At 45.7% G+C, this 26,405-nt stretch overlaps 1 protein-coding gene across 2 annotated transcripts in view; it reads right to left on the bottom strand.

Annotated features, from left to right (window-relative positions):
* Positions 1–584: 584 nt before the first annotated feature.
* tnksa (tankyrase, TRF1-interacting ankyrin-related ADP-ribose polymerase a) overlaps positions 585–26,405 on the bottom strand; it is a 65,102-nt gene continuing 39,281 nt past the window's right edge. Inside the window, exons 6-28 of one of the 2 annotated variants that reach the window (XM_027028485.2) lie at positions 21,045–21,065; positions 19,286–19,380; positions 18,508–18,574; positions 17,234–17,420; positions 16,083–16,204; positions 15,871–15,962; positions 15,229–15,307; positions 12,975–13,146; positions 12,809–12,888; positions 11,970–12,115; positions 11,702–11,867; positions 10,951–11,170; positions 9,009–9,118; positions 7,629–7,817; positions 7,303–7,540; positions 7,058–7,140; positions 5,103–5,223; positions 4,863–4,960; positions 4,633–4,707; positions 4,370–4,475; positions 3,975–4,161; positions 3,725–3,881; positions 585–2,227 (exon numbers count right to left, since the gene is read on the bottom strand). In XM_027028485.2, coding sequence (XP_026884286.2) covers positions 2,141–2,227; positions 3,725–3,881; positions 3,975–4,161; positions 4,370–4,475; positions 4,633–4,707; positions 4,863–4,960; positions 5,103–5,223; positions 7,058–7,140; positions 7,303–7,540; positions 7,629–7,817; positions 9,009–9,118; positions 10,951–11,170; positions 11,702–11,867; positions 11,970–12,115; positions 12,809–12,888; positions 12,975–13,146; positions 15,229–15,307; positions 15,871–15,962; positions 16,083–16,204; positions 17,234–17,420; positions 18,508–18,574; positions 19,286–19,380; positions 21,045–21,065 — 2,898 coding nt within the window. In that variant the 3' untranslated portion in view covers positions 585–2,140. The remainder of the gene's footprint in view (positions 2,228–3,724; positions 3,882–3,974; positions 4,162–4,369; positions 4,476–4,632; positions 4,708–4,862; positions 4,961–5,102; positions 5,224–7,057; positions 7,141–7,302; positions 7,541–7,628; positions 7,818–9,008; positions 9,119–10,950; positions 11,171–11,701; positions 11,868–11,969; positions 12,116–12,808; positions 12,889–12,974; positions 13,147–15,228; positions 15,308–15,870; positions 15,963–16,082; positions 16,205–17,233; positions 17,421–18,507; positions 18,575–19,285; positions 19,381–21,044; positions 21,066–26,405) is intronic. The other variant, XM_027028487.2, reaches the window with a different exon arrangement.

The following is a 26,405-nucleotide window of genomic DNA, read 5'->3' on the forward strand; positions in this document are numbered from 1 at the left end:
TTTTGTTAAGGCCTGACAGTGCCCTCTTGTGGAACTGCAACCAATGCATTTTTTCACTACTGGATAAACCCAACATATGGTCATTCAGAATAAATTACAGAACCCCTAGAAATTCTAAACCGAGGTAATAAGCTGCTATTATATTTATTATATTTCGTCAACCTCTCAGTACCCATTTAAAACCCATTTATAGAACAATCTACAGAGTTCCCTTCGTGTGAAGAGGTATAGGTGAATGAATTGCGGTGATGACGTATCCTTCCTCTATAGAGCTCAAAACAAGAGGACTGATTAGAACCCTCACCCTTTGCTTTAGTGCAGTTAGCCTGATAACAGCTCTAACATGTAAACAATCCCTCCTACCTTCTCTTCTGTGGATTCACCTCTGTTCCCTTTTCTGTAGAACGGGGAAAATTGCTCCCAAGACCAGGAGAAAAAAAACCCACAGTAGGCATATGAGACATACATACTTTAATTAAGACTGGTTTACATGATTGAGGGGTGTTCAATTAGTCTGCAGGTTTGCCTGTGGTAAATAGCCCGTTGCAGGATATGTTTAAATCACAATCACACACACCCACCCACCCACCCATCCATACACACACACACAAGCCCAACAGGAAATCAATTAGACGGGTGAGCAAAAACTGGAAAGGGTGAGGCTGGGAGGAGGCGGAGGTGGTGAGCTCTCACTCCCAGTCTGAGACAAGTGGTAAACCGTGCATTTGCAGCGGCAGATGTGAACATTTTGGACCTCTCTATTTCCAGTAGAACACCATCTGAGCCTTAACTATAGTGCAGAGGAGCAGAGACCAGCCCTGCTTCAGTGCTGGGGCTGCCTGTAGCCCAAACTGACACCACAGTGGGAACAATCCGGGATACTTCACCGGCAAACAAAACTTGGCTGGGGTGCACGAACAGCCGAATGGTAAGCTTGGGCCTCTTCTGCACCCCACAAGGCTTGCAAGCAGAGCTGCTGACACATCAGTAATGTTCCATGACACAGGTTTCAGGGTTTCAAAGGAGGAGAATCTATTGGAATGAACAAGGCCAGGAAAACAAATTGCCCCGCAGTTAACGTCACCCTATACGCAGAGCAAAGGAAAAGAGGGACCGCAAAAGCAGAGCCAGAGCCTGCCATCTAGGACCAGGCAAGATCTGGAAGAAAAGGAACTTCCACTTCATATACAGTGCTAATGAACTCACTCTCCATCAGTAAACAGCAACTAGTTTCTCCAAGGTGTTGTGCGTTACACAACCAAGACAATACAGGACAGCTATTTAACATCACCTCTTTTTAGAATAACTTAAATCCAGTCTAAAAGTGCAAGTCGATAAAAAAAAGATGTGTATGATTCAGCTATGATAATGGGCTTGAAAATTCTGACCAGTTTTCCTGTGCAAGGTCAAACACTCCCATATGAAAGTATTTATATTTCACTATTAAAGGCTTATTTTTTGTAGAGAACAGGTTTCCATGTGTGTTCCACCTTCTGTGCCCACTCAGAAACCTAAGGCTTTCGTAACAATTCATAGCAAAAGAGAAACACAGTTACAACACAAGAGGAGCAGCTGAATGGCTTCAAGGAACATATTAAGGGGAAAAATGTCACACAAATGGCAGGTCCCTATTGAGCTAACGGTGACATGGTCCATCTCATAGTGTAAGTCATCTTTAAAATCACTCAGAACAACAACAAATCACAATAAAATGAATGAACAAAATGAAGCTACATGACATGTAATGCTTGTCTGGGGACTGGATTAAAACAGTATTAAAGGGTAAGGGGGTGGCAAAGAGGTCACTTGTTGTCTTTCATCCATGATCATGTGGAACAGGCAGTAAGCTGACTTCCTCTCCAACCTCCCCTGTGCTCCTTTCAGCCTTAATACTTATGGCTGCTGCCATGACCTCTAACCCTTGACCCCAAACCACCTCATCCCATCTCCTAGCAGAAGGGCATGGGGTCGGGCTGCGCACATGCCAACACAACTCTAACACTGTTGGGGGAAGGTAAACTGCAACGGAAAGAAAGTGAGCCCGAATGTGTGGCAAGTATTGGAGTAACAGTCCGAGCGGTGCGCAGGAGGCCGTGGCAGACGGGGGTGGAGACAGGGCCAGGGTGGGGCCAGGTTGTCACTAGGACTTCTGCTCTGCTGCTGCTGGGGGCTGCGCAGTACTCTCCGGTTTCATGATCTGGTATGTAATGAGGTACTCTGGGTAGGCCTGGACAAAGTATGGAAGAACATAGCCAGTGAACAATCATGCCCAAAACACAACATAACACCTTCTGTTCCAGAAAGGAAGGTTTCGCCATAAATGTAACATTTACATTGACGTGCCAAAAGTATGGGAGAGCAACTAGTATCGTGTAGAATCCCCTGTAGCCCAACGAGGTTCAGCAACTCAGAGTGACATTGATTCCACAAGAGGACAGAAGACATATGGAGGGATGTTGAGCCATGCCTTCTGGATAGCCAGCCTCAGCTCTGTGGTAGTCGTAGGTGCAGGATCTCGGGCACAAAAGGACCTCTCCATCACATACCATAAATGTTTGATTTGGCTCATGTTGGGTGAACGTGCAGGCTACAACATTCGTCGTACCCTCATCATTACGGGGGTATATGATGTCCATTTAAAGGCTGCAAATTCTGTGAAAATGTAGTGGGTACCAGTCAATGATGTGTTTAGGTGAACCAGTGGGCCTAACCCATGCCATAACACCACCAGGATGGAACCACACCAGGATGGAAACACCACCAGCCTGCACAGTGCCTTATTGACAACTGTGGACCATGGCTTCATGGAGTTTGCGCCACACGCAAAGCCTACCATCAGCCCGAAACAATTGGTACCATGACTCATCGGACCACACCACATGTTGCCAGGCCTCTAGGGTACAGTTAGCATTCTCACATTCACTGCAGCAGCCCAGGTGAGGCGCTGTGTTTGGTCTTGTGGTGTTAAGAGGTACTCTGGTGGGTCTTCGGTTCCCACATCCCATGGAAGCTAAAGAATGCGATATTTGTCTGGGGCCTCCTGCATTGAATGCGATTTCTGAGACACTTGTCTGTTTACACAGACAATTCTAGCTGGACACTGCCGTTCACACTCATTAGGCACCCGTGGGCAGCCACTGTGCTGTCCACTGTGGGTGGTAATGCCTTCTATGGCACATTCTGTGTACACGCATGACACTGTATATCGAAGAATATTAAATGCCCACACAACTTCAGAAATGGAATGTCCCATCTGGTACCCACCATCATGCCTCATTTGAATACCAATAATTCACATTGCCTTGCCATGAGCATACTGGCCACTGTTCAACACCTCACAACTTATACAGGTGTGGGAGTTCCCAAGCCGTCCCCTGGCGTAACGTCACTTCATAATCAATTTACATACTGCTATCCTATGACTTTTGGCATGTCAGTGTATATTTATGGCATTTAGTAGATGCTCTTATCCATAGAGACTTACAAAAGTGCTTTAGTTGTCTGCTTAAAGTATCCCTAATTTGTGAGTATTTCACAAATAGGTTAGAGTCTAAAAATACCCTTAACCAATACTGCCAGAACAAAGTGTCAGTGCTGAAAGCTACGATACCATGCTATAACATACAACGCAATTCAAGTAATGCCACCATCATTGGTTTTAGCTCGATGGAGTCTGCTGGCTTAGCCTGCAGTAAAATGGTACAGACTGTGGAAGCTACCTCACCTGTTCGCCTCTGTATATGACATACTCCGCATAGGCCAGGCCATTCACACTGGGCCGCCCGATGACCGAGTGGTGTCCCGGAGGGGCGTGGGCCATCTTCATGGCACTGAACTGTAGGAAAGACTTGCCCAGGGTCACACGGCAGAACAGCATCTGCCTGCACAGCACAGCAGCAGAACATTGTGAGTGCACAGTGCCACCTGCTGGACATTCAATCGGAGTGCAACCCTGAGCCTGAGTGATTGCATACCTGTGGCAAATGTAGCAGGAGCGGTCCTTGTGCGCCGGGCAGCCTGTGCCGCCACCAATGCCATAAACGTATTGGTTACTCTTGGAGGAGTTCTCCGCAAAGTAGATGCCCGCACCGAACATGCCCCCGATATAAGCATGTCTCTCGTCAAAGCCTTTGTGGATGATGGCATTAATGAAGGGAGACCCTGTGCAGGAGGAAGGAGTTTTAGCACCCAGAAGCCAGTGACCAGGATGAAGGCAGAGAGAAAAAGGCACTGCTTTGGCATTTCAGCCAAACAGCTTGGTTTTGCTGGACAGCTGTAGTCCAGAGGCAGTACATAATGATAATAAATAACTGTAAATGAGTGAAGAGACAGTCGCTATTTTGTGCTAGCATATGGCATGACTGCGTACCATGGAATAACATGCGCTCATTATGGTGGTTGTGGTTCTCGTCTGCAATCTCTTTCTGCCTGTGCGCATATCTCTCTCGAAGTTTCTTATTCACCACCTTCTGGATCTGCACACAGGCACGCGCGCACAGACATGCACAAGTACACACACGCACGAGCACAGACAGTGGCTCAGAGCTCTCTGGTACGAAGACATATCCAGCCCACCAGCAATGGCGCGAACCCCCTTCCCCAATGAAACTTCAGCATGTGTTCAGCTCTTACCTTCAGAATGTTGTACCTGCTGAAGACTCCTCCTGCATTGCCCCCGTCCCTGTGCTCCCTGATGGTGCTCTGCAGCTGAAGCACACGCGCGTGCATACACACACACAAAAAAACAAAAACACCCCCACTGAGCTTTTAAATAGAGAACCACTGCTGACTATGTCAGAGTGACAGGTTTATTAGTGTTGGATGTATGGGTTGGGCTGCTACACTCTCTGCTGTCCTCTCACCTCTTCCTCTACTGACTGAAACTCCTTATCATCAGGAGCCAGGTCGATCAGGACTGTGCCCTGACTTGCACAGTGGAACGTCAGGTATGGATTGGCACCTACCATGGTGGACACAGACACACACATGCACACAAAAGACACGTACACGCACATACGCATGCAGACAAGTAAGAGCCTGTTTCAGTGATTCCAACAGTGACCTAATGGTTTGGAGGCCAGGCCAGAGTGGCCTGTGCTGACCTTGCTGACCGCCCAGCAGTCTCTCAATGCCTTTGATGAGCTTGTGGCGGTGGCCGTAGGCATTGATGCCGATCTCCTTCAGCTCTTCATGGCCCATATCAGCCAGCACATCCAGGGTTATCTACACAGTAAACACTAGCCAATCAGACTCAGAGAACCATCAGCCTCAATCACACGGTGGTACACAATATATGATCAATAGGAGAGCAGATGTGGAACTGTGAAGGAGTGAAGAACAGGGCAACAATCAGTGTCCTGAGAAGAGTCAGTTATCCCTGCACTAAAATACCATCACCCCAACCTGCTAGCAGGCACAAAATCCTCCCACTAAGAAGATATACTTAGTAAATCTCAGGAGGTTGTGATAAGCATTAGAATGTATGACTCAGAACACAGTCTTTAATCGTAGCCGGTTCAATATGAGAACTCCTCCCACGCACGCGCACGCACACACAGCTGGTAATGGTTGCTGCAGTCAAGAGTGTGGGGATGAGAGCCTGGAGGTACCTGCAGACAGAGATGCGGAGCAGGGGCAGATGAGGTAGCAGTGGGAGGCTAATGCCCCCTCCCTCCCCCAGCAACCTGTCAGCCTGCATCGCTCTCCCTCGCACTCTCCCAATTGCAATGACCCACTTATAGATAATGGACCGCAGCCATGATGGGCCTGCCACAGGACGTTAGCCCAGGAGCTGTCGGCCTGCTCCCTGCTCTTCCTCATTCAGCAGGGCTGCACGCCCACACGCCTGAGGCACTGTCCTACTAGGAGCGGCCATGCAGCCAGGAGAAGCCCAAAGGCAGAGGCAGAGCAGTGTAGTGCAGGTGTGTGTGTGCCTATGAGTGTACTGACGGAGATAACTGAGCAGTGAAAAAGGGTTTTCGCCGACTAAATGCTCCTTCACTCCTCCGGAGCCATGAGAGAGCGAGAAAAAGGGAGAGACAGACACAAAGGTAGAGAGCGACAGCAGTGGTGAATGACAAAAAAAAAAAAAAAAGAAGCCAGGAAAAAAAAGAGAGAGCACGAGGGCATTAAATGTGACCATGAAAGCCACAGCCACAATCAGAGCAGCTTCCGGCTTCCCGGGTAATGCAGTGCCCTCTGCTCAGTCCACTGCAGGGGCTTTTCCTATTCATCTATGTGGAAATGAGCAGCCAGCGCTGGCCAGTGTGACACCTGCACCCTGTCGCTCCTCACACACAGCGGAGGAGGACAAGACTCCACGCACCGATAATCAGTCCTCTGCCCAGGCCCTCCACACAGCAAGATACACAGCAGCATGGACCCATCAATCAAGGTAAGAGGTTAGGGGTCAGCCTACTCAGCCTGACTTATTCACTCACGCACACGCACGCACGCACACGCACGCGCACACACACGCACACACACACGCGCACACACACACGCGCACACACACGCGCACACACACGCGCACACACACGCGCACACACACGCGCACACACACGCACACACACACGCACACACACACGCACACACACACGCACACACACACGCACACACACACGCACACACACACGCACACACACACGCACACACACACGCACACACACACGCACACACACACGCACACACACACGCACACACACACACAGCAGGGTGCATGCACACCCACTCATGAACATACCCCGGCACACACACGGTTCAAACTACAGAGAGATGAAATGGAGCTCCCCTGCAGAAAGAATGAGGTGCGCACATAATGTCTCCATGGTTGGCTGTGAATGGAGCTCATTGGAGAGGACAAGTGTGAGAAAGGACATGGAGAGATGAGGATAGCAAAGCCAGTGATGTGATTGCATTTGCATAGCTTTAAACAGAGCTCAGATCTCTCCCTGCAGGAACTCACAACACATGTGCACTTTTGCACTACAAGTGAATGTGTGATGGTAGCAGAATAGTGAGAAGCACACCAACAAGTTGAGCCAGAGTAACGTTTCACCTGTTCCCTCTCAAAAATGTCCCGTAGATGCTCCAGCCCCAGACTTTTCAGGAACTGACTGATGTTCATGTCCAGAATTGTAACTAAAAACAGACCCAAAAAAAGCTCTGCATTAGAACAAACCAAGAACACAACACATCGTCCTCTAAGACGCTAATATCACTGTTCCATATCTTGGCTCTCTTGCACATGCAAGTGCGCACGTGTGACTGTGTGTGTGAGTGTGACTGTGTGCATGGGCTCACTCTCTCCCTCTTTCCTCTCGGCACCTGTGGCCCCGTCGGCGGGCCCCGGGGCAGCGCTCGCCGCCAGCTCGCCCAGGGGCCCGGCCAGGTTGTCAATGCTGCTGGCGGCAGACAGACAGGAAGGCGTGGAGGCAGGCGAGATAACCGCCGCGCTCACCACCGTGGCTTGGGGCTTGAAACAGCTGGGCAAGGCGTCAGGGGGCATGGCGTCGATCAGCAGCGCCCGGATGTCATCCGCCTAGGCCGTACACACCCAGGGCATTCTCAACCTGCATTTTTTTTCAAAGGCTAAACAGCTTGCTCTTGTATTGTTTTTTTTGTGTTACCGTGGCGAGATCAAGTGGCGTCTGGCCCTCCTGGTTCTTCATGGTGGGGTCGGCTCCGTGGGCCAGCAGCAGGGCACAGAGCTGCGTGCGACCCTTCTGTGCCGCCTCGTGGAGTGGCGTGAATGCCCACTTGTCTGTGGCGTTCACGCACGTGTTGTACTTGATGAGCAGAGCTGCTATGTCCACATGCTGAGGAGAGATAGCCAGCATTATAAAGTCATTACGGCATGCTACCCATACATACTAATCAGTTACTGACATTGCATCAGAGAAGTAAACCTAGAAATGGGCTCAGCTAGACCAAGGGACGCCTGCCTTACCAAAATAGGATTCACAAGTACAATTCCACTCAGTGTGCAATCAAAGACCTAAGCTGTGAGAAAAAAACTTGTGAACCCTAAGGAATTAGTGGTCTATCGGCATGAATGGCAGAAACAAGAATCCTTGATAACAAGGTGATTATATCTATTATTACGACTTATATTTCTATTCAGCGGAAATTCAAATCATTTTAAACGATTAACAGTTTCTCACTTTTACACTGTATTAGTGATATGCATGAATATGTCTCAGATTTGTAAATGTGAGCAATTCAGCTGTGTGAGGGAGGATGGTGCATGGTCTGATAGTATGTGCTCGTCCAGGCTGTTATGCCCTGAGCTGTCCTTGCCTGCCACCTGGGCAGTGTGGACCAGCTGTTTTTGCTGAGCACTACCGGCCCCAACATGCGTTGCCCTAAGTGGGAACACGCCCTGTCAAGGTCAGCCAGGGTTGCAAGCCCTCCGACAAGGCCTTTTTCAGCTAATCAAGCACCCCGAGGTGACCAAACAACCCTGTCTAAGGCCAAACAGCCAGAACGTGCGGGACAGTCTCCGTCTGAGCCTGGGCCCTGCTGGGCAGCGGCCAGAGTCATCAGGGCAGTGCAGGCAGATGCCCAGTGCTGGCTCCCTCCAGCTTTGGTAGGGTGAGCTGCATGTTTCTGGCTGGCTTGGCCAACATTTTGAAGCATGGGCTTGTGCTGGCATTCTAACAATGTAACAACTCCACAGCCTTTAGAAAATAAATGGCATGGGTTTGGCATCTCCTTCTGGTCAGATCATCATTTTGGAATCAGGTCCATTCAGTCTAAATTCTCATGCAAAGGGAACCAAAACCTCCTGAACACATCATGAACGTAATCTGTTCTTTTAGACATACAAGAACTAGGACTTTTCGCATTGGTGACCTGCTGCTTTGAGCTTTCGCGTCTAACTTTCTGCAGAACATTGAGCCAGCAGCAAGATGAACAAAAGCTGAGAAGGGTGTAGGGCCTGCGAACGGAAAGGTGTGCCTCGTTACAACCCCTCTGCCCATCCCTCCCACGTAGGTCTGTGCACTCACCCCATAAGAGGCGGCGTTGTGGAGAGGAATGAGGCCGCCCTTGTCCTGCGCATTCACATCTGCTCCATGCTCCAGCAGATACTCCGCCACCTCAAGGTTGTTGTAGCCAGCTGTGGAATGAAACAAGAGGGGCGTCATTCACGCACACAATTGAAGCATGCAGGACAGGTATTGCTGATGTAGGCATGAGCACTGCGGAGGGAGGAACGGCTGATAGAGTCATGTGCACTGCTAGAGAGCCCGGGCTTCGCTTCCAAGCCTGTCGTAAGGTGCCTGAAGGAGTCTCACTAATTAACACTATTGTCACAGGTGTCAGAATGCAGCCACTGCATAGCTTGAGCTTTGAGAGCTCACAGGCACACCTACACCAACACGTACAAAAACACTTGTGCACACGTGCTCACTAATTCTCACAGACGCGGTGCTAATCAAAAAGCTGTCCGCTCTCCCTCCTTCCTCTCACTTAGTTCTCATCTTTGTTCCTGCTGTCCTCTCCCCTAGCCACTTATAATTCTGCAGGGAGAGCAGCGTTCAGGGCGCCGCAGTCTTATTAAGGGAACGGTGCGTGCTTTCGCTCCCTTTCACCAACTAGCCCATTCGCTAGGAGGCAGCTCAAACATGACATGACTACACAGCGCACCAGCCTGCCTGCAGCCACCTGCGGCAGTGCAAAGCCTGCTCGCTGCTCTGCAACGCTGCGCTCCTGAGGCCGTGTCTCGGCCAGGCTCATGCCCCGCCTCCGTCACCCCGGTCACCGTCAGGGACAAGTGACGGAGTCGGGCAAATGGCAGAAACCATGCTCCCTTTCAAAACAGCAGCACTCGATGCACCTGCACACAAATCGGCTTTGGCAACCATCTCGCTGCAGAGAAGATGAAGTTTGGCACTTGAGAAAGCTGTTATTTGTTACTAAGTTTTTATCTGAATTTGAGTAATGTTTGTAAAGACCTCAGGTCAGTAAAGGTGAAAACTGGTATCAAGCAGGCTACATGTGACCAAGTCTGCTTCTAAGCCTCAGGCACTCAGCATGAGAATGGCATGTGGGGGTGTGTTTGTGTGCACGCACACAAGGGGGTGGGTTAGACCCCTATCCGAGGCCTTGGACCATATGCCTCTAGCTGCTGCACTGTCTGCCTGCACTGGCAAATACAGTTGGAGTTCTAGTCTGGGAGAACGACGACATGTGTCTGCTCCACGGGCGCGTGCATACACACACACACACACACACACACATATATGCAGAGAGACACATGTTCCAGCTCCCTTGTACTGCTTGAATGTTCATCGCAAAGGGGACATAACACCATCTACTAGCTTACACAGTGCACAGAGCTCATTTTTATCAGTTCAGGACCTTCATTTCTTGTTTATATTAAAAGGAAAAGAGGAAGGAGGATCTTTTTGTTTAGTAAATGCCATGGAAATATCCCAAGTGCCAAGGTTACAAGGGCAAATTGTACAGTGATGAGACACAAATGGAATTTGTTTCATAATCTGCTCCTTGGGAGAAAAAAGAAAAAAAGGTTGTTCTCCACATTCAATGGCAGTATCAAATGCAGGAAAAAAACCTTTTTGATCTTGAATACTGATGAAATGCTCAGCACAAGTGAATTAAAAACTGCCCGACAGTAATGCGTTTGTGAATAACCAGCAGCAAAAAGAAAGTGCTTTCTGTCTGCAGCTGGATTAGAGAGACATACTGATTAATATGGACACCAGCTAAAAGTGGCTAGAAGTGGCAGCTCTGCAGCTCTCTGAGGGTCAGGTGACATTTCCTTTATGGCCACACAGCTCTTTAGAGTTCCTAAACAACTCTTTTTTTCTCTCTCTCTCACAGACTGTAACAAAGTGAAGGAAAGCTGTAAGAGAAACTGACTGCCCTTGCTCTTCCAGTAGAACATTTAGGCGGAGCAGGGATGTGTGGTGAGGTGCTCTGTCTCACCTGCTAGGTGTAGAGGTGTGGAGTTGCGTCCCTGCGTGTCTCGGCAGTTGATGTTGTCTGGGCTGCAGAGTTTCTGCACACGGGCCAGGCAGCCTTTCTTAGCGGCGTCCAGCAGTGCCGCGTCTCCCCTCAGCAGATCCTGGATGTCCGTGTCGCCTTCCTTCACCATGTCCAGGGGCGTATTCCCGTCACGGTTCTTCTTAGTGGGGTCCGCCCCATGCTGAAAGACACAACCAACCATTTGTCCTAGTCCAAAGACGCCAACCTAGCAGCCTGAAGCGCAAAAACCTGGTCTGTGGTGCCTCCATTACATACACCACCACACAAGCACCCTTCTTACAAAAGGGGTCCACATTCAGTAAAGATATCTGCAACGAGCAAGGTGAAATATGGAGGCATTTGATCCTCAATTTTTATGAATATAAGCCACGCAAGATGTCTGTCTGAATGTCATGGGTGCTTCAGCACTTCAGACCTGGCATGGGCTTTAATGAGGTGATGAACGTCGAAAGAATGAGAAATGGCTTCACAGCTAATAAAGCCCAGACAGTATGCACTGGATCACTGTCCAGAATGGTAAAATCCCCTGTCAAAGATCAGGCTATGTGCGACTGCTCCAAAAACCAATTTCATCTAAATTAGCAAGGCAGAAAGGAAAAGAAGGCGCTGATGCAGGTCTGTGAGAGTGTCAGTGTGTGTGTGTGTGTGTGGTGTGTGTGTACGTGCGTGCGCAGAATGAGCAGGAGCGTACCTTTAGAAGCAGTTTGCAGATCTCATATTTTCCCTTGGCTGCGGCCTCGTGCAGGGGCGTGAATTTCCACAGGTCAGCCACATTAACCGATGCACCGTGCCTCACCAGCAGCTCTGCAACCTCGTAGTGACCGTACGAACAGGCATTGTGCAGCGGCACCAGACCCCTATCAGCACATGCATACACAGTCATATGCTAGAACCAATTTCAGAGGATGGCGATGAGGAGGATGGGGGCGAGAGGCCGATGAAGTGCAAGCAGCACTGACCCTTTGTCTTTGGCGTGGACGTCAGCGCCATGGTGTAGCAGGTACTCCACCACGGCCACGCGGTTGTAGCCAGCTGCAAAGTGCAGCGGCGTCGAGTGACGGCCCTCCAGGTCCCTGCAGTTCACATTCTGAGGAGAGCACAATTGCTGTAAAGCACAAGACAAACCAACACGGACGTCAGGAAACCAGGAGCTCCCACACAGAATAGACACAAATGTGACACCAAAGTCTTTAATCTGCTTGGTTGGAATGCAGGACCAGACTGTGGCCAGTTACGGTGACAAGGCTGACTGATTACATGGCAATCCCTTAATTGGTTATTTAGCGTAATTACTCAAGGTATAATTAGGAGTTCTGATAACAAGGATCTGGCCATATCAACAACCACTGTAGTACAGTCTATAAATCACCCAGGTGTCAGAGCAGCTTCCTCAGAATCTCCCTCTCAAATTCACCCACTTTGAGCTGACATCGCATCCATCCTCTCAAACAGGCCGCAACTTTTTCCAAGACTTTACAAGGATACCAACAGCAAACAGTTGAATGATTCTCTACAGTGCTCTGCAAGTTCTGTCTTTCGGCACTTTCTTCACCAGCGTTAAATTACTGTGACCGTTCAATTTCTTTATCTGAGAGCCATTACAAAAATTAATTCAATTCCCAAACTGCATAAATATTTTCCATTTACCCCCGGGACATGCATCTTGTCCTCACTGCTTCAAAAGCACAGCAGTAATTCCAAAACTATTTTCGAGCAAAATGAAACAGCAGCTTATCTGAGCATTTTCAGGCAAAATGAATCGAGAGCTCATCTAGACGGCAGCCAGCATGTTACTCACCTTCACAGTGTCCAGGTCTCCTGCTTTAGCTGCCTCTAAAAGCCTGTAGTCCACGTCTGAATTTCTCACTGGAATGTTTTCTGAACAGAGGACACAATGTCTTACCTGTCAGGATGTATATGACAAAGACAATCACATGGCATGTGAGCCCAGAGCCCGTGTTTACCATTCAGGATCTGCTGGACAGCCTCGTTTCCCATCTGTGCTGCAGTGAAGCCCTGAAGAGAGATGACAGCAGGATCTGCTCCGTAGCTCAACAGCAAACGACATGTCTGGAGATGCCCGGCAAGGGCTGCCCTATGCAATGCTGTCTGACCCAGAGTGTCCACTGCGTTCGTCTGTGCAACAAATCACACACACACACACACACACACACACACACACACACACACACACACACACACACACACACACACACACACACACACACACACACACGAAGGTGGAGATGATCAAGTCTTTCTATTTTCTTCATCGCTGCAGTGAAGTACGTTGGTAGGTGAGCATAGACAATATAACGGTGAGCAAGTCTGGCCCGCTCTGAAGCGAACACAGACATGAATTAATCAGCCACGGCCTGAAGTAACTCCAGTGCTTCTTCAAAGGCTATCAGCACTGTGCAGAGAAGAGTGGAGATGGAGATACTGGCACGCTTATAGAGTGTGTGCGCGCACACGCACGCACGCATGCAGGCGTTGGACGTGTGCGTCCAACAACTGGGTGTTCTCCAATCCGTCAAACTCGGCTCCGAAATTTTCAGGTCCTGGCTGCATGAGATTAATTATAAATTCAGGGCCAATGGCATAAACACAGTCAGCGTGCTCTGCCCACCCACATGTAACTTGCTCCCACTAGCAGTGTGGCTTTCCACAGACTCACACTCTAAACTGGCCACACCACAGAGGGCTAATCCTGCGTGCTCCCTTACCTGCTTATCAGAGCAACACTAGCTCAACACCTGTTTACCAACTCCCTCTCCTACAGCAAAATGTTACCTCCACATGAACACTACTCTGCTCATACCAGCAGGCCTGAATACTCATCCTCCACTAAACCATTACTGCCACTCAGGGGACAGATCTCAGCCCATGCTAGACTTTTGAGCTAAGCTCTGAATCCGGCTATGAGCAGAGCAGGGTGCGGCATTTTAAACAAAGGCACAAAGATCGGACCTAGTTTTGATGTCCTGGAATGGATGATGGGAAAAGTCAAAGTAGGACCCAAAGGGGAGGAAAAAAAAAAAAAGACCTCATTAGGCTCTTTCTGTTAGAAAAGAAAAAAGGAAGAGGATGCTTTTGAGCACTAGTATGGGCGAAGCCACTCTGAAAGGGGAGCTGAAAGGGAAGCTGAGCAGCACGGACACTCGAAGAGCCATGGCAACAGCTGAATGCTTGCTCTCTCAGCCTGTGCTTATCTTTTTGGGCTGAAAGAGCTTCATTGATCTGGTGCACTCTTAACCAATGCTTCTGCACAGGCACAGGTATGAATGATCTAGCACTTAGATGGCTTCCAGTCATAAAGAGATAACCCAGCCATGACCAAGAGTCAGCACACATTAGCCACATAGTATGGTTACATGTTTTTCTTAGAGAAATACTGCCTTGATCATTTAAATTGTGGCAAATGTAAAATTAGTAACAGCATAGTTACTTCACATAGTAAAGTATGGTGACTTGGGTTTTATTTAAATCATCAAACAATGATGAGAAAAAGGCAGTGTTCCTCAAAGATTGTGCTACACCCTGATGTTTTATGACAGAAAAAAACTGGGTGCATCTCATTCAAAGCAGGCAACAAATGTAGCACCGAGCTAGTCTAATGTGTGTACCCAGTGAAGCTTGTAAGTAAATGGACAAATGATGAGCAGTGTTCCTTTTTCACTTTTTGTTCTCAAGGCACAACTGAAACTTTCCTTACTCAGCTGAGGTGTATTGAGAAAAAGGTAAGCCAGAGACAGCAGGCCTAAAGGTTACTTGGATCACTGTGTACTGAAGATCAACCATGATAAACTAAACAGCAAAAATTAAAATCACAAGACTGAAACTTTTATCTATAATCAAAGGTAAAAAAAAAATATATATGTATATCAATATTTTTAGTTTTTAATGTCTCTGCATTGAAAGTTTACGTCAGAGTCCTAAAACATATCACCAACACTACTGCGCATTTGTGGACTAGTGACTGAAAATCCTTCTATTCATTTCCTACAAATCTCAAGAGCAGCGAGACAGAAGCAGCTCACAAATCCCCCTGGCCCCTGAACCTGCTAACATGAGGTTGCGAATGGGCCGTTTGGCCTGTGGCAGAGGGAAGTGTGAGAGTGACGGCACCAATGGCGTATCCCATCTCTCCAGTATAGTAAGAGCCACAGCTGCCGGCCTACACCATGCTGCCTGCTGGCACTCCAAACAGAGATGTACCTTCGCCCCATGTTTCTGCAGCACTTCCAGGATGTCGTTATGAGCCCTCTCAGCTGCTACATGCAGAGGTGTCATGAAGCTAGAGAGAGAGAGAGAAAGAGAGAGAGATGTGGAAAGGCACAGAGTGAAAAAGCAGTGAAGAGTGATGCAGCAGATTAATATTTTGGGCTTTAAACCCACTATTAAAATTATTCAAGAACTGATACAATTTCAGGCTTTAGAAACCACATTTAATTACTAAGACTTAATTACTAAGATTTTTTTTCATTAGTGCAGTGGTAGCTCAGTGGTTAAGGTACTCAACTAGAAATTAGAAGGTTGCCAGTTCAGGCCCCACCAATGCCAAAGTGCCACTGCTGGGTCCCCGAGCAAGGCCCTTAACCCACAATTCCTCAAGTTTTATTCAGTCAGAATTGTAAGTCACTTGGGATAAAAGCATCAGCCAAATGCCGTAAATGGACAGGATCACTACAGGGGTTGTTTTGAGCTCTCATGACACGACCAGAATGCCACTACAATAAACCTGCATTACTGAAATATTGTGGCTTTGCCAAATCAACCAGGACAGGAAATTCACGGCAAAAGAACAAGGGGAGTCAGAACAGTGCGTGTGCATTAGGGCTGTTGAGCACTGGCACTCACTCTTTGTTCTTCTCGTTAACGTTGGCCCCTTTGCGCAGGAGCAGCTCCGTCACCTGCTTCCTCTTGGGGTGCGGGGAGGCAACCACACAGTGCTGAAAAACAACAATAATTTCTAACATCATCGGGTGAGCACGGAAAGCTCTTATAGGGTCCCAGCAGCACTGGCCAGCTGTCAGAGTGGGTGTGGGGGTGGTGTGGATGGATGGGCTCACCAGCGCAGTCTCGTGCGTCTGTGGGTGCTTGAAGTTGATGACCTCCAGGGCCAGAGACTTCTTCACCTTGGTCATGTCAGCCTCCCGTGCTGCCTGCAGGAGAGAATGGCCCTTAAACTCGTCTGTGGGAAGAGAGGGGAAAATTGGGTTTATACAGAAATAAAAGAAAGAAACAACAATTCAATTCAAAGTAACAAGAAAATTCCCTGATGTGTTGTGCAGTGGGACACCAAGCCTGGTGAAGATGCCACTCAAGCATTCACTCTTAGCTTAGTTTCCATTTCAAGAACACTCTTTGCATTTTTAGGCAAGTTGATTTTGCCTCATGAGAGATCATGACTTCATTTAAGCTAAAGCACAGGAGAGAAAGCCTTGAGAATTCTCCATCCACTCTTACAAATGGCTCTTTATACACAGACACAAGGACTCATTTCCCATATGTACAGCACCAAGGAAAAGTACAGCACCAAGGAAAAGCTTTATGTTGCACAGATTTCAAGGCAGAATTGAAAAACTTCCAGCCCCATCCTGGGAAAAGCCAGATGGAAGCTTCTACGAGCCATATGATCACAAACAGCCGCTGACGAGCCTCTCTCAGACAAGCCTCCCTGCCTTTGCCAGAGTGGATGAGAAACACAGTCCTCCTCAAAGAGCTGATACATTTACCTCAGGCAGACACCCGGAAGAACGCGGCCCTTGGTAAGGCTCACACTGCTTGCCGCCCGCATGGGTGGCTCACGTGGGTGGGTCAGACAGAAGATAACCTCTTTTTAGGTTAAAATCTGAGATTTAGCAATAAGATCAGATATAAGTAGCTTGGTGTAAATGTATTATTCTTTAGGACTGTTCTTTAGGCTTTTTAAGAAAACTGACAAATGAGAAAATCATATTAGTCAGAAAATCACTATTTAACCTAAAACTACTGGAATCTATTTAGTTTTTGACCATATAAAATGACATAAAATAATATGAGTTATTGGAATTCTAAGCTCTTTAAAATCAGAATCTGTATCCTTCAAAACATTTTCAAACCGCTTGGGTCTTCTAAAACCTCTAGTAGACATGAAGGTTAAGGTTTTTCAGTACCCTTTGCTAGAAAAGAGTGCGCTAACCTACCCATGGGCTGAGAGGGAAGGAGAGGACATACTCACAGGTCAGTCTCTCTTTGAGTTCCGGCGTGGGGGCCATGTCCACGGCGCTCTTCCCATGGCAGTTGACCAGGGTAGGGTCAGCCCCGTGGCTGAGAAGCAGAGAGCAGACCTCCACGCGGTTCTTCGACGCAGCCTCGTGCAGAGGAGTGAACTGCCACAGGTCCATGGCGTTCACACAGGCGCCGTGCTGCGGGCCACAAGCAGTCAGAGATGAGATGAGAGCAAGTGACCAATCACCGCCATCCCAAAGCAAGTATGAAATGCATCAAAACACAGCAGTCACACTTGCAGAGTGACTGCACCCCCATAATCAACTATGACTAGGGAGTCAGTGCAGAAAATTTAGTAAAGGGCTGAGGGACGAGAACACCTAGCAAATGTTTTATTTTTTTGGCAAACGTCACTTCTCCAAGAGCAAAAAAATTGAAACGCAGTCAAATTCAAGGCAGAGGCCAACAGCTTTTGCAAATGCCTCTGATGCATTGCCAAACTCGCGCACCATGTGACAACAAAAAGACAAAGTGTGCAGAGTGAGTAGAGCTTATAGAAGGAGCCTAGAGAAACTCCACTGATAAGCTCCTCTGCCCACGGCTGCTTCTGATAATGTTTTTAATTGCCTTTCTGATCATGGTGCAGGATCTTTAATCAGATGCAGAGTAAGGCGGCGAGACAGATGCATCGTGGGTTGTAGATGCGAGGCGCTGCTGATGCTCTGATGAGAGATCCAGGAGCGGGACTCTCTGGGCCAGTGTTCTGTGCCTCACACAGAAGATTTCCATCTGGAGGCAGGCTGTCTGCTCCATGCTGCTCCAACAGCACGAGGGGATGCTGGACGTTTTGACATGCATGAGCCACTATTCACACATGACTCGGTGGTGCCTAGAACATAGCGCACAGACTGAAGCACCAATGGCCTGCCTGTGCGTGTGTGTGTGGGGAGGGATATGGGGAATAGCTCTGACGACTCTGATATCGCAATCAGCTGCATTCAGTCAGAGTACCACCATGTGCCCCTTTCACAAAGACACGGGGCCCGCCAACCACATCAGGATACACAAAAAAAAAAAAAACACTTGTAAATAAATATATGCTGTGCAAAGTGCTCCAGAAATGTATGCATGTAGTTTTGAAGTCGTCATAGATGTAGATTGCTTGGCAGAACTTCACAAACTCGTGATGGGAGAGAAATGTGAGTGTGTGAGCATGCACGGCTGCACAGGTCTCAGTGCTTTCGGCTCAAATGTGAACTCAGTGAAGCCAGTGGCAGCACCTACCTTCAGTAGCAGCTCTGTGACCTCGTAGTGGCCGTAGGAGCAGGCGTTGTGTAGAGGAACCAGGCCACTGCGCAGGAAACACAGAACAAAACCCAATGTGGTCATTCCTACTGAGGCCATCAGCAACAAGGCAAAAGAGCTCTTACCACACACACACACCCACCCACACACCGGTGAAAAGTTGGGACACACCTGACTGAATTTATGATTTTTGTAGTCTTAAAGACATTTTAATCTAAGAAAACTATAAATAGCAAAAGCTGGTATCCTATATATGAATTGATTTCCAAAACAAAAATATAAAATAAAATAATTTTTAAAAATTGCCCCCTCACCACACGGTTTTCATTCTGAACTATCCTTCCCCATACATGTGCACAGGACATGCGAAAATTTCTTTAAGACTGACGGAATAGCATTATAGGTGGCTGCCTCTTGAAGCTGGTTAAGAGAACACCAAGAGCATGCAAAGCTGCCATCAACGTAAAGGGTGGCTACTTTGAAATAAGCTAAAAACCAAACAGAATCAATATTTGTTTAGCACAGCATAAAATCACATCCGTCTTATTTCATTGTTAAACACGTCGACTAATTTGCTGAATGTAGGGCGAAAAAAATTAAATAATCAGAGTATGTGTCCAAACTTGACTGATGACATATACATACACAAAAACATATATAAATAAATAGGGGTGTGGGGGTGTGTGTGTGTGTGTGTGTACACGTACACACACACACACACACACACACACACACACACACACAGGCAAGGGCGTACCCTTTGTCTTTTGCATGCACATCTGCACCATGCTGGAGGAGAAGCTGGACGATTCGGACTCTGTTGTATCCTGCTGCCAGGTGCAAAGGAGTGGACTGCAAAGCACAAAAGGAGAGAGAGGATTGATCGCACACATACAACACACACAGACACACAGCATTCTAGAGGAGCCAGCACAACCTATAGGACAGTACACAAACTTATTTGTGTGAAGGCATTTCTGAAGTGGTAGGGTGGCCTGCCACCCTTATTATAGCACAGAGGGGGACTGTGCATGGGGATTCAGTGGCCAAACGCAAAAAGGGAAATAAAGGCTCCTTGAGGAGGTGTCTGCGAGCGCATCCACACAGCGGGGGAGGTGGACATGCATCATCACCTCCCGCCAGCAAATGTACTGCTCTGGCAAACAGCCCTGGAGCAAACTCGGACGTGGCCAACCTCGGTATTGCTGCTCTCATTGGCAAGGTTTTGGGTTCTCGGAGTCTATCAAGGTGAAAAACACCTGCAACTAAGGGTATCATTTGCACTGCCATCCCATTTCTTAAATTATTAATTAAGTCTAATAGCTAAACACATCTACTGGCAAGATCAAAGTAAGCCCACAATGACCAGAACTGCTTCTCATAAAATGTTCATTTGTCCTAGTGAAAAGTGTCATATTAACACACCTCACTGAATATAACTGTTGCGATTAAAGAGCCTTCAGCCGAGCGTGATCATAAATCTCCAATAATCACGTCCCTCTACAAAGACTTTCAAAATTTAACCAAAATGTACCAAATTGTACTTTTTAGTACATGGTCACTGGAGAGAGTTATCAAATGCTAAAAAGAACATACAGACAAATTTTCCTAACATGGACACAAACAAGAGCATACAGAACTAATCTGATTTTTTTTTTTTCCCCCCAAATCTGAAATTTGAAATGAGACCCAATTAGTTGTGTTTTAAGTCAACAATTTAAAATGGAAAAAAAAATAAAGTATAAAAATCAAAAAGCATCACGAAGCAGAATTAGCTAATGGCACCATAGTGATGGCCTAAATCCCAGACTGACAGACATCATGCATGTGTGCCAGAAAGCGTGAGTCAGATGGGACACGGAACAGCCTGCTCCCTTAACCATAGCCTCTGAAAGGAACGGCCGTAAAGGCACGACTGAGCAAATCCATAACAGGAGTGTATGTATGAGAGGAAAATGCACACACACTGGGCCTGCTTAAGAGTCTGCCTTTTCCTGTATTGGCGCATGGATTGTTCAGCAAGTCACAAACAAAAACAATACTGAGGAAAATGAGAACTCTCCAACTGAGAAGGCAAGATGCAGAGACGAGGTTTAATGTGGGCATGCAAGTCATACAAAAGAACGGCAAAGAAAAACAGTGGGTGATTCAGGCCTGGGGGGGGGGGTCTAGGGGTGACCGTATGGGTGGGTTTGAGTGCACTATGCTATTGGAGAGTGCAGGAAGGTGAGGAGGGAGAGAAGCAGCCATCACCTCTCATGACAAAAGCAGGCAATGAGGAGCACTGGTCCCTCTCAGAGGAGAAAGGCTGCACCACAGTTTACCCTTCTGACATGGTTTACAGCCATAGGTGCTGCACTGGGTAAATGAAATGTGACCAACCAAAAGGCCCAAGTACATAATGTGTGCAAAGAGCCAGCATAGTAATGAAAACAAAACCGGAAAAAGAAAGAAAATGTAAAAAAATAACTAAAATAGTGCAGTCAATCTAATAGCTGTTATTGAAAACAACTTACCAGCATTTTTTGAGATGTCGACTGAGACAATGTTGCCAGAACCACAAATAAGAACAAAACAAAACAGAAACAAAAAAACACAAATAATGATATAATGATTGCATCATGTTATTTCCACAAGTACTAAATCTTTTTTGCTTTTCTGCTTTAACTTCCCTAAGGATGCAACATGCTCTTCATCCTCTTCAGAACGGCACATCACGACAGTGATCGATTGCAAATGGAACTTTCTACACCCAGAGGAAATGTGACCAGAGAAAAGTTGTCATCCATCATCCTGTTCCTCTCTGCTGTGACAAGCTTTGGACTGTCTAGGCATGCTTAGCACCTGGCGCGCTCTGCTCTAGCACGCACTCAGGGCCTTCCAGCAGCGCTCCAATTGGCACGCGTGACCCCAGCAGGCAGCGCCAACACCAGGCTGCGTGCCCAGGCAGTACCAGGGCAGGACGACCTAACACAGGTTCCCACCAAATGCCAGCCACAGTCACCTGACCCTCAGAAACAAAACATGGAAAGGAGTGGTCATGCAATCCCTTACAGCAGGATGCACTTTTATTAGTCATCCTTAACCTCCGAGTCAACGCAGACTGGGTTTGACATAAGTAATGACCCAAGACAAGAAGGAGGAGAAGGAGGTCAAGGAAGTTAATTGGCCAGTCGTGTGCTATTGACAGCGACCATTACAGTTATGAGTCAATTCATCAATGATGCTAACTAGCTGAAGTTACTCAAATTTTAGAAGACAAATGCTCGCATAGCTACATTTCACAGCATTTATTAAATAACACTTAACTACATAGCTAGCTAGGACAGTAACTAGCTAACTTAGCCTCGCTAGACTAGCCTGCAATGCTAAGCTAATAGCTACCTTAATGTCTGAGTGGTAAACACTGAACAACTCTTTCTAAGAGGTGAAAATGCTTGTCCGTGCTTTGACTCTGCTCTCTCGGTGTCAGAATTTTTGATGGGCACCACCACACTAACATTAGTTTTGCAAGAGCTGGAAGCCCCAAAACATAACAGCAAATGTTTATAACTGCAATGAAAAGTCTGTCAAAACCAGGAATGTCAGTGTTTACTTGAAATTAAATCCACAAAGTGCAAATTTAAATCTGAAACAAAAAGGTGAATTTGTCCAGGTCAAAAATGCATACAAATGCAAAATGTTCTCGTTTGATTCGTTGTCATTAAACAGAAAAAAACAACAAACTAGGGAATTTAACTATGCGCTGTCCAGTTAAGGCACATATCCGATCAACTTTCCCCCCAGTTTTTGCACGGTATCTAGATTTCCCCCATCACACTACAGCCAGCAGCAGGGGTGTGTTAGTGAGCATGTGGTTCCTCCACCATGTGAGAAGCCAGCCTTTCCATCTTTTCCAACTGCTAAAGCGACAGCATGGAACATGTTTGTGGGAGAGAGCTTACTACGCAATTCTATATAGCTAACCAGCCAGTTTCGTATACCTGCCCACAGATGGTGACAACTGGCTAGCATGACTATGGATCTGCAGGGATAGGGGAAGCAAGCCTACACAATGAGCACGGCAGGTTGCTCTCTCTTGCATGCCAAGCCATGATGCTGGGCCACTACTGGGACTCAAACATGGGCCTTCAACTGTTTCAGTGCTCTAGAACCCACTGACAGTTCTTTGTTTGATTAAAAAAATTTTTTTGGATGGGGCTGCCTGTGCTACTTGAACTGTGAGTCCATAATCTCGCGAGAGGAGGTGAAACTCAACATGGCAGTGACCTGCTGTTGAACCCAGAAGCATAAATATCTCCATTTTATAAGAAACATATTAGCCAATTCTCAAAGTGGACAATCTTAAGCAGTTTCTTGACAACTATTTTGTGGAGGGGAAAAAAAAAAACTTAGAAATACAAGAAAGATTCCAGTAGGGACACGAATGACCTAACCACAAGCCCGGTCCAGGTGAGTTTGCTATATTCCATTAACATCAAACTCTCATTATTCAAATCCATGCATAAAGAGCTATAAGAACTGCAAAAGAGCATCAGATATAGCAAAGCTTATATAGACAAATGAAAAGGCCATGCTGCACTCTGCTGTACTAACACAATCCTTAAGAAGAACGGACACAATCCTTAAGAAGAACAAGACTCTAAAGGAGACTGTTCTTGATATTCAGTGTCGTAGCATGCGGGACGACCTCATATTTACCGGGATTGAAGAGAATGCCGATGACCCTGAGAAAAAAAATTAAAGATTTCATACAACATACTTCAACACTTTCCTCAGAAACTGCAAACACAATTACGTTTTGTGGTGTTCACAGATTCTGTGCCAAAACCAAACCTCTACAAGACCCATAATAGCACAATTAGAACACTATAAGCAAAAAGATCTGGTTAAAAGCGGAGGAAAGAAACTGAAGGGAGCCAGGTATGGCATGAATGATCAGTTTCCAAAGGACATCAATGAAAGAAAGAAAGAAAAAAAAAACTTGTTCCAGTAATAAAACAACAAAGAGAAGGACAGTGTGCCAACATTCCAGTGGACAAACTTTACATAGAAAAACAGCTTTACTGCGACTCTCCAATAACCCCGTGGTTACTGTAATACAAGTGTTATAAAAGATTCATGTCAAAGAAGAAAAAAAAAATAAATCTGTTGCTCAAATCATCATTCATAAACACACAATCTCAACATCAACCGCACACCCACAACCAGATGTGTAGTATAGTGCAAGTAAATAACTATACATTCATATTAAATGTAAACCCATCCTGGAATGAGGACTTAGTTCACAGGCTAAGAGAACAACAACAACAAAAATAAATAAATAATAATAATAATAATAAATAATAAATCAATATTATGATATTAAATTTTCAAGTCAATCTAACACTTTCCTTGACATATAACTCAAAACAAAGAGGTGTCAGTATTGAATCAACAAAAGAATACCAGTATTGATTACAATTATTAAAATACTCACTAAGAAGAGAATGTTCATATTGCCCGCCTTGTCATGAAACATACTCAAGAATACTTTTTCTAATCTAGAAAATCAGATGTAGCTGTCATTTTAAACAATGAAACACACCCGACTGTAGTCAGTGGCCATGCCCCAATACCTTTTAACTTCAACTTGGCACATCATCTAGTCTTTGCTAAAAGACCCAAGCTCTGATTCTTTAAGTTTCTTTAAAGAAGAAACACAACAGGAATTAAATATTTGCAATTTCCACTAGGCAATTATAAATAAACTAATTAATTAATTAATTAAAACAATTAACCATGGTAACATTTGGCAAATCAATTTAAAAAAAAAAAAAAAAAAAAAAAAACGAACAAGGACATCATACCGGCTAAAAAGAATTCTGCAGGGGAGACCTTGGTTACACCACAGGAGCTTAATAGCATGTTTCACGTATTCCAACAAGATCCTCAGATGACATTCACCATTTTCAAAACATTAATCTTCCAAAATTTACTTTAGTAATTCAGAAACAACGAACAAAGAACTGAAATTGAATTCTACAACTGAACTAGAAATGAAAAATATTTCTACATTATAATACAGATGCCAAATGACAGCTCCCGGTCTAGATGTCTTTCCTGCAGTATTCTGTATATTTCTGGCATATCATCTTGTCCGTTTTTAAACTTGATATAAGATATACAGCTCTAAAATTCCACCTCATATGAATGCAGCCCTTATCTCAGTGCTGTTCGAGCCTGCCAAAGACCCAGCACTTCCCTCTAATTATTGCCCTATATCACTTACCAACAAAAATCCCAAAATAATCAGTAAACCACTAGCCAATCAAATCAAAACCGTCATGCCAATAATTACACACTTTGATCGGACAGGATTCAATAAAGGACGGCACTCTTTTGCTACTTTGTGCAGACTATTCATTTTGATTTTCAAAAGGCAACAAAAATAATCTAGATACTATAATTATCTTCTCAGATGCTGAAAAGCAATTTACAGGGTCAAAATTGGCTTTGGAAAATAATTTATTCATTAGATAAGAACAGCTCCCATTCACCCCTGGCCACTATCAAAACTAATGGGCTCACCTCCCAGAGTTTCATCCTACACGGAGGCACCAGACAAGGATGCCCTTTGTGCCTCTCTCTGTTTGCCATTTTTATAGAACCACTAGCCGCAGCAATCAAACAGAACAGAAGCATCAAAGGTATAGTCTCCCAACACACACAAGGACAGTCTCTATGCAGATGATGTATTGTTATACCTACAGGATCATCCAACTCTCTGCGGCGACCACATCACTCATAGATAAATTTTTCCAAAGTATCTAGTTACTCAATCAACTGGAATAAGCCCATCATTCTTCCTATTAACGAGGGAGGTAGTAATGCTGTAACCTGAAACCTATCCCCTGCTTTCACTATAGGCAACAATAAATACCTAGGCACCATATTTTCCAAACTCTCAAAGCCATTTCCTCTTAACTTCAAGCCATTATTATAAACAGAGGATTATGATCTACACCACTGCATGAACTTACCTATTTCACTGCTTGGCAGAATAGTAACTGAAAAATGCCAGTCCTTCAAAAAATAAATGACTTATTCACCATAATCCCTATTCAACCACCCACTTCTAGCAACTACATTCTACGATATACCAAATTTACTGGAACACAAACAACAAAAAAACAAACACTTCAAAATAGTAAAGAGGACCTTGGAGGACCTGAAGCACCAAACTTCCACTACTATCTAGCAGGTGCACGCACAGGCACACATTTTATTTATATAGATATATATTCCATCTCTAACCAGGAGGTTTTTATATATTTTTTATTTTTATATATATATATATATATATATATATATATATATATATATATATATATATATATATATATATATATATATATATATATATATATATATAAAAATAAAAAATATATAAAAACCTCCTGGTTAGAGATGGAATAATAACATGCAAGGATTCATCCTTAGCAGACCTTCCATTTATGGATCACACAAAACACATGTTTACACAATACTGCCATATCCAGCTTGATAGAAATTCATTATCTAGTCTGAAAATTCTGTATCGGGAGAAATCAATATTTATAGTATCTACAACTCACACCTATATTGAAGTATAAAACATATCACTTTCACAATGCCAAACAATAGTAGTCTCCTGCTGATTCAATATAAAGTAATTTATAGATCGCATATCACACAGCATAAATTACTGCATTAAAATGGGACCAACACACACAGACCCATGCTCCCACTGCTCTCAATACTCCTGACAGTTATTTTCACGCCCTATGGACATGCACACCCATACAACAGTACTGGCCCTCCTGACACAGACTTTATATCCCTTACCTTGGGTTGCA

This window comes from Electrophorus electricus, chromosome 6, assembly GCF_013358815.1.
Source record: "Electrophorus electricus isolate fEleEle1 chromosome 6, fEleEle1.pri, whole genome shotgun sequence".
Classification (NCBI taxonomy): domain Eukaryota; kingdom Metazoa; phylum Chordata; class Actinopteri; order Gymnotiformes; family Gymnotidae; genus Electrophorus; species Electrophorus electricus.